This window comes from Zophobas morio, unplaced genomic scaffold (genome assembly GCF_036711695.1).
Source record: "Zophobas morio isolate AGI-343-1 ecotype UQ-CSIRO unplaced genomic scaffold, CSIRO_AGI_Zmor_V1 ptg000023l, whole genome shotgun sequence".
NCBI classification, from domain to species: Eukaryota; Metazoa; Arthropoda; class Insecta; order Coleoptera; family Tenebrionidae; genus Zophobas; species Zophobas morio.
In genome coordinates, this window is record NW_026972128.1 from 3953239 (window position 1) to 3966159 (window position 12921).

Consider the following 12921-nt stretch of genomic DNA (forward strand, 5'->3'; position numbering starts at 1 on the left):
ATTTATTTAATTTTCAGTATAAAATTCTTCATCGTAATAAATCCAAACTTAGACGTGAGGGAAAAGAAGCTCTAAATAAAGTTACAAATGTATACCATATTTTCGGACGGAGTGAGTACTTAAAAACAATACTTGAATTTTAAGTGAGGTAGCGGCGAGTTGGAAATCACGCCCGTAAGTTTACAATGTTCCAGGTACTACAGCGTGCAGATCAAACGCAGTACCTTTTTATACAGTTATTTTTTAGCAAATGAAATCATAGCATTAGATAAATGCTTGTGGTTTGTTGTTTTTAATTTAAAAAATTTAATTTAAAATTCCTTGCATCAACAAAATTCTGACGTTATATTATATATTAACTTATTAACAAAATTTGCATTTCCCTTTAATTGATTATGATTTGTTTTCTTTGAAAGATTGGGTTCCAAACCAAAACCGCGGTTATTAGTTAAGGGAGTGTTGCACGCTTAGGCTGGGTTAATAAACTGATGACAACGATAACTACACGTTTCGTCCGATGGGCCGAGACCACATTTGTGTTTTATTCGTTACTGTTTCAGGGGCGACGGAACTTTTATATACAAAACTCTACAGATTGTACTATACAAAAGATCGATTAATTTAACAATTTAAAATTGGTGATGCGCATTAAAACTCAATTCAGCAACGCCGTCTTCGAACTGTCATTTCAACGAAAATAGAATTAAAATTAAAACCTCCTCAATCACTCTCGCAGTTAAAATGAAATAAAACGTCCACGTCTTGGGCTGATTGACGTCAATGTTCTAATTTCTGATTTATTGAGAAAACCATTGTATCCCACGACCCCGTACATGCGTAATATAATAAACGCACACCTTCACGGGAGCAAATATTTGGACCTAGACTTTGACTATCATCGGTGTCCTTTATTGTCATGAATTTGTGTTCTAATGATTCTGGCGCACACTATTGGCTTTTTATAGAACACAAGTGACCACTAAAGACGAATCGAACGAATCAATTACACACAAATATAACCGGCTAAGAATAGTTGATTGTTGGTGTTACCGAAGGGTTAATGCGGCGTGGTCATTTTAAAGTTCGATTCTAGTGTCGGCTGTGGCACATGAATAATGTAAAAGTAAACAGCATGTATAGTGGAATAATGTCGAGGTGAACGAAAACGAGACCGAATGGCGGAATGAAGCCTTATCTGAGTGCGCTTATGTGCGTTTATGCATGATAACAAGGATTTGACAAGTTGTGGCTACTGCAACGACTATATTAAAAAGATAATAATTTTCGCCAGGTACTGATTACATGGACCATGTTTCCGCCTTTTATCAAACACATACGTCAATACATACATAATGTGGTGATAGCAGTATTATAATGGCTAAACTATGTAAAAATAGTTATGCATTTTAGTACAAAAATCTCAACAGTCAAAACATAACTGATACTGATGAAGTAAAACACCAACTGTAGTGAAATATCATGGGTGTATAGATACCAATATGCTCGATATAACTTAGAAAAGTCACGCCTAGAGGATAACTAAAATATTGTATGTTTGAGAAACAACTATTTTACGAGTATTATATCTTAAAATATTAAACAATTTTAGTCTATCCAAAATTATTAAATACATATAGGTTTCACCTAGACATGACAAATAGAAACTTGTTAATTTAGGGATGAAGTCCCAAAAAATCTATATGACAATATTCTCACAACGTTATTTGTGTCCAATGAAATTATAATCCACTGTAATAACTGTATAAGCAGAACTTAAATGACACTGTACCAATAGCAGGTAGGATCTCGTGCCAGAGACGTACTTTTAAAATTTCACCGCTCTCCAACCCCTCATAATCACATCATTAAATTCTAGTGAATACAAAAATAACGTTCTGAGAGTGTACACGCAATTCATGTTCTAAAATTGCGATTTTGATTTGTATATTACGTGATTATGGTTTTTCTAAAGTTCTAAGAAAAAAGATTATTATTACTCCAGAAGAGAAACAAGTTTTCGGATTGGAGTAGAACATGCAACTATTTTTATCGTCGTTTGAACTTGTCCAAAAAAATATATCATTGGCATAAACTCACATAAAAATCACCAAAAAATGTAGGAAGTAGACAATTTGGTGGAATTTTTTACATGAATTCTACGCACTGAACTGAAAATAAAAAAAAATTGAAGCTTCTTTGAAAAATTATATTATAATACTATAGAGTAAAAATAATACAGATAATACACACAGTGCAAAAGAAATATGCGACCGCTTCTCGAGGTGCAAGTCCGAATACGGACGCGTATTCGCCCGCACCACGGAGCGTCTTGGTCGGCATTGTTCGTACAAGTTTAATATATGTACTCTGTGAATTTTTTTGCGTAAATTTGGCTAGGGGAAAATTCAAAGCAGATTCATCCACCACAAGTGTAGGATAACATTTAAATTATTTTAATTTAGACACTTTTGAGATAACGTCATGAAATTATTGGTGGGAATGATTAGCCAAATTTTGGTTAGTGTTTTACCATTACATGATATTCCTAATACATATACATACAAAATTTGACAACAATCGGTCTGCTAGTTTCGGCGAATATCTGTCTAACAAAAATCGACATCGACGACAAAAGATAGACAGACGGCAACGAGAGACCAGTTTTTGTCTCACTCTAGGAGTCATGAAATGTCGATTAAACATTAAAGTAGCCAGTCGCCCGATAGACCCTATTACAATACTTCCTTTGCTTACGCTCGAGAAGTAAAAATGCAATGTTGATTCCATAATTTTGGATGAGCTGTGGCAATTAGCTGATACGCTCAGAAACAGTGAAGGAAAACAAAACAAGTATGTTTGATTCGACTGTTTTCGCCTTTTATCGTTACATTCACGCGAACAGATATAGAGCATTTTCAATGTTTAGTTTTCAATAAATGCACTTTTATGTAAATCAACTTATTTAAAAAGTAAAATACCATATGGAAGGCTCCCATTTTAACGAAGAGCTGTAGCTGTTTGCTTTCCATAATCGTCTAATTTATTTAATTCAAACATAATAAAATCTTTTTGAAAAAAGCATCACTCTGGCAAATTAAAATAATAATCACATGAGGATACGACTTTTGATCTCTTTAAATGGTGAAACTACCAAGATACCCTCATTAAGGTGTCTTCTAAAAAACGCAATAAATATCACTTTTTGTATAAAGTAATGAACGTAGTGAAATAGTTGAGAAATATTAGCATCAAAGCACCTAAGACAAGCGAAATTTAAAGCGACAGATATCTACAAACAGCACAGGTTGAGAATTAAAGAAAAATAAAAAATATATACTAGTGGCGCCTACTCAAACAAAAATTTGCTTTCTTTCATAAGTTAGACATGAAAACGGGGTCAAACTATAGAAAAAAGGTACCTACAGAAATACAATTGACTTCCTATGTTTTTTGGCTTCAGTAAGGTAACTAAACTGTTCAGAGAATCGGAATAACAACTGCATATAAAAATTCTTTGGTTTGGCGCCAGAGGTATAAAAATGCAATTACGGATGTGAAAAGTTGATATTTTCGTTGCCAGTTTAAGAAAAACTTAAAAATAAAATTATTTTTACCAAATAAATACGCCCGCCTTTAGGGAAAAACATCGTTAGTTGTTCTTATAATGTTTTTAACATTTCCGAATATTAGATGTATATTATTTAATATGTAATGATTAAAAATAATAATAATAATAATACGCACTGGGTCATACGTGTTATTGCTTTCTGTTATCAACTTATCAAAAAAAAATTAAAATTAATTGTATGGATTTTTTAAACGACTACACACGTATGATTTCGAAGTTCTTCTAGGTTTCCCTTTGAGCCCTACATTTTTTCTTCTTTTAATCACGTCGAAGTCGTTAAATCCAATCAAACTTTTTTATAAAGATAAATTTCAAAAGGTAAAACCGTTCGTAACTCATTTCAATAACATTTCTACAAAAAAAAAAAAAAAAACAATCCGTATATATTCTCTTGTATATACAATTTATAAAGCTTTGATGAATAAACTTCGTTAAAAAATTACAGCACTACGTTATTCATGTTGATAACTTTTAAACGATTTAATAAACCTTGGAAGTTTTCTCACAAAAGTCATTCCTTCAAACTATAAATAAGTTCTACGTATCTTCCCTACTTCATCTCTACACAGTTGTAAGACATCATTACGTTACAATTAATTTAATACAAATAATATCGACAAATACACAAAGTCCCTCGCAGGGATGTGACATATCCTCCTCCGATAAATACTAAACAACTCCAATAAGTCCAATACGCCCGCCGCTCCACCCGCCGCCGCCCAATATAATAAAACATGCATACGACATATAAGAAAATTACATACCTCAGCAGACATGAAAGCAAATGTATTAAATCCCCCGAAGAACCCCACAAAGACAGACACCAACAACATGAAACCTGACAGTGCGAAAATGGCACCCAATAAGGCCAGCAGCTTCACGTGACTCCACAACGGCGTCGTCGGCGAAAACGATAACTGAAAGCAAAAAAAAGATCCTCATATTTTTTCCGCTTCGATTATTATATCTCTGTAAACTTACGTATTCGAACCTATCTTTGCTGAGCTGCGAAAGCAGATGCAGAAATCCCAGGAGGGAAAACCACGAGCACCATAACAGCACCTCGTCGATGTACTGAACGTTTATTATTCCAAACACAAAAATGAATTTATAAAATACGAAGTTCCAGAATTTGTCTTTGAGGTGCTGCTGCTCGGAGACCCTTAGCTCGCCGAAAACCAGCTTCTGGACGGCCGTTCCCACGAGGATCAACCAGCAGAAGGCCATGTTAATCATGGTCTGAAAAGAAAAATCGAATTAATTCGTGGAATCTAAAAATAATTAAACAAATAAATCTTTAAATGATTTATATTAATTATTATATTATATTTTGTCGTCCGAGCCTCATCAGCAGTCATCACTAAAACGTTCTCGACTCGACCGTTTCCAGAGCATGCTTGGCGTTTTCCGTGTTGACACCGCTTCTAACTACATATTTGTACCGCAAATAATGTATCCTTAAAATTGACGTTTATTTCACGCTAATATCGTAACTAGTAGGGAAGCTATAATCCCGAAAGAATATCTAGCACACCCTACATATTTATTTTGAAAGTTATAAATAGATCGTCGGAAATTAAGTTTCCAATGATGGGTTCAAGCCTGGAGCTCTGGCACCAACATTCGCATTGCATTCATTACATAAAATAGACTCTGGATTTCCACATCGTTTAAAAAATATATAGAAATAACGAAACCGTGGAAATCGCACTACAATGAAAACAGATCAAGATTTTTTTTCCAGTCATTTCGTGATTAAATTAAATTTACCAATAACACACTTACGAGTTCTGGTTTGGATAATAATAAAACAGTGTGCCCTCGGGGGAAGAATTATTCAAATGTTCTAGCGCTACCAGATTCTGCACGAGACGAGTGCAATAAACTATTTCGAAAGTCTACGCTAACGGTAAGCAAAGTCGTACAAGTAAATCTCTAAATTATCCGTTATTTTTCTAATGACTGTTGTTTCGTCTAAAGTAATTGCTTGTGGGTCAGGGAATTCGAGTTCATTTAACTTGGCTGCAGTTTTACAATTATTATTCGTTTAATTTATAAATAACTACATATTTCAATTACAACTATCAAGATAATTAAATCAACTATTTAAATAAATAAATTAGTGTAATTTCACATTATTATAATGAACCACAACTACTTTGGTTACGTATTTTTGTTAGTTGTCTAACACTCATAACAGCAATCTTAAATTTAGGTGAATTATGAGAGCGAAATATTTTGAAATTTCAGCGATTTTGACTCGGACTTTATTATATCACAAATGGAACGCACACGCAAGTGGTTGGCAAATTGCCTTCAAATGTACTCCTTATCGGTGTTGAAATTTGAAAAGTAAAAAAAAAACACTAATACTGTAAATAAATTAGGTCATTCTGTAGTTAAAACTGTAGAAATAATTACAAGTTTAGCATATGCGATAAAATACATATGTAAAATTCCTTCCTTATTTTGCTAATTGACCAAAGATAAACCACTATAATAACGGTTTTTTTCGAGTTGTTGATCCCAACATTCCCAACGCACCCACAAGTTTTCAGTGGGATCGAGATCAGGTCAGTGTGACGGCCAAGGCAAAATAATATTTCCGAGTTCCCCGTCGTTTTTAGGTAAGTCAAATTGCTCGACACTATGGAAAAATAGTTTAAAGGTCACGGCTGATAAGGACCAGTTTGTCGAGTAGATATGTATATCTTTTTGATATTTTCCAAAGTTGTTGTGTAGTCTACACTTTGAAGAAAATTTGTATTATGTATAATCTTCTGGATATTAGACATTAAATGAGTTGTCACAATTGTACAATGTTGTTATAGAACCACGGATAAAACTCAGAAGTCAATTCGTCGTTTCGAACTATTCTCGCTATTCATTAATATAAATGTACGGAGTTAAATATGTACAAATGATTAATGTTATATATATTGCATATACTTAGCACGTCGATAAAAAATGTTTATGTATATGTATAGGTATGTACATCTATAGGCAAACTAATTTTTAAGTAACGTGTATAATTTTTCCAACTTTTTTTTAACATTAAAATACTTTTACATGACACAGCAGGTATTGCGTGATATTTTAATTCTTTTTACACGATATTTAAATGTCGCATAATAACAATAAAATCCGAATTCTGGAAAAGAAAATTTTAAAACAATGAATCTGATCTCAACATTTGTAACCCGAAGTCATGCTTATTATTTATTACTTATTAGCGATAAGTAGAAAAAGTAACAAATTAAACGTCAAATAAAAATATACCAGTCAAAAACAAAAAAAATCAAAATTATTTCTAAACTTTTACACTATTTTTTAAGTCGTCTTGCTTCATATTTCGTTACGCGCACTTTCATTTATTTTTTACTGCGACCACTGGCACCCATCAAATACTTTCGTTTTCGTTTACGAACTGGCCTAAAGGTCAGTTACCTTATTTTATGATCTAGTTTAAGACCACTTAGCTTACTTATAAAAACATAATTATTGTTAGAACACCAAAAGGCCTAGTTCTTTCTTGAGACATAAAAACGACTGGATATTCAGTAAGAATGACTTTTTGGCAGTTTCAAACAAATCGTTTTTTATGTGTGGAAAGCAACGTTCCATTCGACCTGAAAAAAGTCAACATAAACGTCATTAAAATTTTAAGAAGTTTGAAACTTGTTTAAATTTATCGAATAAGATTGTTAATTAAACAATTTAACAATTCCACAAAATAAAATCTATTACAAGAGCACTAACTGCATTATCTTTTGAGGCGTACCCATTCTTTAACCAAGATTTCCATGTTCTGCTATCACTTAATAATAATAAATTAATGTTAATATCTTGCCAAGATTTCGGAACAGGTCGCAAAATAAGTCAAGAGAACTGAAAAGTTCCAGAGAAAATTGCAGACGTTCTTTTAACTCTTTTATTCGACTCAATTCTGGCCTATTTTTTCTATTTTTTTTTCTTTTTAATTTACATCTAACGAATGGCTACTTTAAGTTTTCTCGGCGTTTCATAACACTCACAGTATGAAAACGTAGGTCTGTGTAAAAGTATCACGTATTTTAGCAATATTCTATAGATGATAAAAGATTACCATGTGTGGAATTTGATGAAATCATCTCAAAATTTGGCGAAGTAAATCCTACTTAGATTTTATACAGTAAGATGTTTTTACACTTGTGGTTTATTAATATGCCCTTGTTTTTTACCTAGGATGTCTAAATTTTTGGAAAAAAACATCAAAAGTTTGAAATTGACTACTACGAAATCTCGAAATGTTGTAAAGTTAACGTAATCACAAAACTATGCGCATAAAAATAACATTAAATTAAAAAAAAACCTGTATGTCTAATACATAATATTAGTATTTCACGTATACATATATTTTCTGAAAATAAATATTAATTAGGTTGTTAATTTTTATGCCATATTTGAATGCTTTTGGAAAAAACAAAACACACCTATTATTCTGTATATTATTATTAGCATTAATCAAAAAAAGAATGCGCTGATACGTAATTTGTAAAAAATTTTGCAAAATTTCCACGGCAGTTTATAGCTTTAGTTTCGCGCGTATAAAAAGTAACCATACAAGCATTTCACACACAACCGCAAAATATTTATCCACAAGATCTTCAAAACAATTATTTTATAAATTTCATCGTCCAGAGAACCACGAGTCTCAAAAAAATAAATTTTATTATAACATAGAGCACAATTTCCTGTTTCCAATAAGTATCAAATTAAGAGAAAGAAGCCACCTTAGAGGAATATTTTATTAACACAGTAACAAAAAACAACTTTCTCGACGATTTATTTTTTTGTACTACGTCCGGTTCCTCATCATAATTCACTTCCTATCTGTAATTTCACCAAAATACGCCGGCTGAAGAATGTTTCGTTATTATGTAACGTTCATGAGAAACGCGAAACTTTTAACATGTTTTTATGTGTGAAAACAAACAGTAGTTTGTCATTTAAATATAACCTTATGTAACAGTCATTTCCGAAAACTAGCCACAACCGTGTTCTCAGGGTGTTAAACGTAGAATATTACAAAATGTGATCATTTAAAATTTTTTGATACTATTTTTTTTTTTAAGTCAAATAAATTCGAATAAGTCGAGAATTAATCAAAGAAAAAAAAACACTGCATATGTGGTGAGTAATGCATCACATATTCCCAATCACAGCATACAATACGGAGATGTGTGCATATATTATCATTTTATGGCACATTTTAACAAAATTTTGTGCATTATTTGCAACTCAGCCAAGGCAGTAGGGTCCCAGAATACCAAGACAGTTATGCAACCTCACTGAGGTCCACCCATGCGACGAACGAAACTTGAAGAACTGGGTCTTTTGCAAACCTTGAACTGATGCAACGCTCGTTACCATAGCTGCAGGAAGGAATTCCTACGTATCACCTTCGTCGTCTCATTACAATGTGAAAATCCTCCTAAATCACGCATCCAGAAGCAAAAAGTCCACGGAGATTACCCGACAATTGTCATCCCCTTTTATCCTAACCGAACACTAACTTTACCACGCCTGACATATTTTATCACATTAGAGGTTCTAGAAGGGATTTGGCGAGAGCACCATCGCGTAAATTAGGTCATGTTTGCACTTAATCGAAAAATAATGAGCCGCTTGAGAATATGGAAGAGGTGTCGTGACATACGTGGAATCGCCGGAAATTGTAGGGAAGAGTTCGATTTTTCTCCGTGTGTGTAATTAACGATGGATTATTTAATAGAAAGAAAATCGAAGGTGAAACGTATGGGAGTTACGTGGACTTTTCAACGGAACGACAACTACAATTTTGTTTTAAGACTGCCGCATCCAAATTTCATTCGAATTTGGCTTGTTTAATTTTTATTTTAATAGAGCACTTCTTAAGACAAAAGACACGACAGAACCCTGATTTTTTCAAATTGTTCCAAAAACAGTAAGTGCCCAAGATCCTTTTAAACTCTTTCAAAAGCAAAACACAAAAGGGCCATGTAAGTTCCTTCACATTCTTAAAAAAAAAACGGAGTCCTCCAAAATTATTTCACCTTCTTAAAAAAGACCCTATGGATATTTTTTCAAACTTTTTCAAAAATAAAATATCATAGGCCACCCAGATTCTTTCAAAAATTCGAACAGCTGGAGTCCCCAAGATTCTTTAATTTTTTTCGAAAACAAAATCCTAACGGACATCAAGAGTGTTCCACATTCCATCTATATGGTATTTCTAAAATACATCTAAAATTTCACAACATTAGTCCAGCAATTTCGAAGATTATGTCTAAACCGCCAACAGACGACAGACAAAAATGGGGACCAACTTCTTCATACTCCAGAGTTCTAGACACTGGGATTATGAAACGTTTAGAAAACATGAAATAATTTTCAAACAAAACTATTATTAAATATTCAATGTGACATAAAACTGTTTTGAGAATTCGATCTGGTGAAATTACCCGCAATGGCGTATTTTTTTGCAAATATGTTTTATATCAAATAGTGGGTTTTTCTTCTGCACCACTAAAGTTTTTTATTGAATCATATTTCTCGTAACAGTACCTTGGACTAGATTGCTGACCAATTTTGAGTATTTTCAGAAAAAAAAGTAGTATCAATTGAATAAAGTGAACAAAAAAATTTCAAATATAGTTTTTAAACTTTTTTGAAAAATACACCTTAGCAACCAACACACTTCGATGCAAATTCGCTTGAAAACACCCCAAAACGAAATCACTCTGTTCACGTAGAGAAGATTCTTGACGACCTTAAGGAAACAATCCCACTCATTATAAACCGTCAGTTGCACATTTTTTTATTAAAAATATTGCATGCACACGCAAACCCACAATAATTACCATCTTCTCCTTTTGCAAAACGCAAAACCTTGAAATTCGCTTCGCAACGCGAACAAGATCACGTACCACCTTCACGCGAGAAGTACCACAAAGCGTTTCCGCGTTGATTGTGAACGAAGAATTGATTTTATGGCTGAAAAGTTGCTAAACCCATAAGTTAACGAGCACTTACTACATACCAGATGAATCGAATCACGTGGATATCCAGCCGGAATTAGTACAGCTTTCTGGCCACCTAGTTTGGATGTTGGGAAAAGTTGGACTCGTTGTGTAACTAAAGGCAACAATGGATTGATGTGGAAATAGTTGAAGAGAAATAAATATAAATTATTAATGATAACGGATGGACGGAGAAAATCTATCAGTTGAATATCGCAAGTGATTAATCGACGGATGAAGATATAACTGACCTGAAAGCACAAATAAGGCAAAGGTCAAGTTGCTATTTGCAAGCGTGATGTGGCAGATGTAATTTCTGTCTCAGACCAAGACAAATGCGATCGAGTTTTAAAGAGATGGTAGCAAATAATACAAAGTATTCTATGCTTGAAGACGACTTCAAATAAATTTTAATTATTTAAGTAGCGCTTGACCCATCTCTGAAGCTTGTGGCGAATAGTACAATCAAGTATACACAATGTGTGGTTGAAGTCAATTTGGCGAAAAATGAGTTTAACAAGTTTAGACAATTAAATATACCGTGTGATCAGAAATGACCGAGTCTGTTGGCAGTACTTTTCAAACAAAAATGTCAACTTGCGTTTATGTTGGCATAACAGAAGTAATTGTGTGACAGATCCGTCAATCGTGACATTCGATAAATTTAGGTTATATTTTGGACAAATTCTGCAAATTAAAAATCTCAACAATCTATCAATCTTGACAGCTGACAACCGAAAATTATTGTAAACACCATGTTACCAATTTCAATTAAAAATCCAGGATTGCCAACAGTCTCAGTCATTTCTGATCATACGTCAACATAACCAAGATGCATTAATTTTATTGAACGAACCGGACAATACATACTTTTTGCTCAGTTTATAAATTAATGTAGCTAGTACTTAAAAAACTTGTAAATAAATGGTAACCAGTGATAACCAGTTTAGTTCCGTTTTAATTATCAAGAATGATAAAATATCACAATTACTACAATTCAGTGTAAATAATTCGTCATTTCAACTACCTTGAAGACGTCGATTTTGTTTAACCAATTATATTCTCTAAATCCCGCTGCAGTAAACTATGCAATTTTTTTATTTGCTTCCTTGATATTTATACTGGAAAAAATACACGTGTAAGATCTATAACACTGTTATCTTTGAAATGAAATTCCTCAACATAATTATATGTATTCTGCAAAGCTGTTGGACAAGTTAGAAATATTAACTGAAATACATATATGGAAATGCAAAAAAAAAACTCGTCATCATACTCTTGACATTTTGTAATTAATTATAAAGAAATTCACACCTATTCGTGAATTAGTTTTCGGCTGCTGAAGTGTGAACGTATGTAATCTAAAATCGTGTAGTTGCTTACTGATTGATTGAGAGATGACTAAATACTCATATTTGAAATAAAAGACTATGATGTAAGTCGTCAGCAAGAAATAAACTCAAAATATGTCAATTACTACACCCACTCTATCAGATCAGAGTAAAAATGCTTATTGATGTTCTAAGTTCTGTGTTGACGTCAATATAAAACAGATGTGTACAAAAGCGATTTCCAGCAGAATTTTTTTTCTTTTCGACTCTTTCGTAAGTTATTAATCTTACTATATTATTGTATTATTTTATAAAATTGAAAGGTGACGTCACAGTGTGAGTGAAGATGATCAGACACATTTTGGTGAACGATACACACAAAATTTCACAACAATCAGTCTAATAGTAGGAAAATTATTTGTCTAATAAAAATCGGCCTCGACGTTAAACAGACAAACAGACGGAAACGGGAGACCTATTTTTTTCGTATTTTAGGGGTCATTTCTGTTATATAACCTGGTTTTTCCTGCTCTTCTATGTGAAAAGAATAATTTTTAAAAAGTCAAAAATAGAACAGTTAGCGTAAAAAACGAACATTGTTTACGCTATGGGCAATCTTACAATAGAAGATAAACACAGTTTATTATGTACATTCTTCATAAAAAAAACCGGTTTGTGAAACAAGTAGCAGTTTCCGCGCAGTTGTAACAATCTGCTGAGATTTTCTTCAGACAATTAACACGCAAGGATAACATAAAAAACGTTAAAAAAAAAAAACGCGCGCGTATTATCTTTTATTGTTTTAACACCACATCTATTCTACAACTTTTTGCATCTCTGCAAACCTATTTTTCGCATAATATGCGACTGCATAATTTCTATTTAAACAAATGAGGTGTATATTAATCTAATCATCAAGTTT

General features: G+C 32.8%; 1 protein-coding gene across 1 annotated transcript in view; it reads right to left on the reverse strand.

Annotated features, from left to right (window-relative positions):
* LOC135134758 (E3 ubiquitin-protein ligase AMFR-like) overlaps positions 1–12921 on the reverse strand; it is a 52683-nt gene that overhangs the window by 15352 nt on the left and 24410 nt on the right. Inside the window, exons 2-3 of the mRNA XM_064063588.1 lie at positions 4610–4867; positions 4393–4545 (exon numbers count right to left, since the gene is read on the reverse strand). Of these exons, the coding sequence (XP_063919658.1) occupies positions 4393–4545; positions 4610–4867 (411 nt within the window). The remainder of the gene's footprint in view (positions 1–4392; positions 4546–4609; positions 4868–12921) is intronic.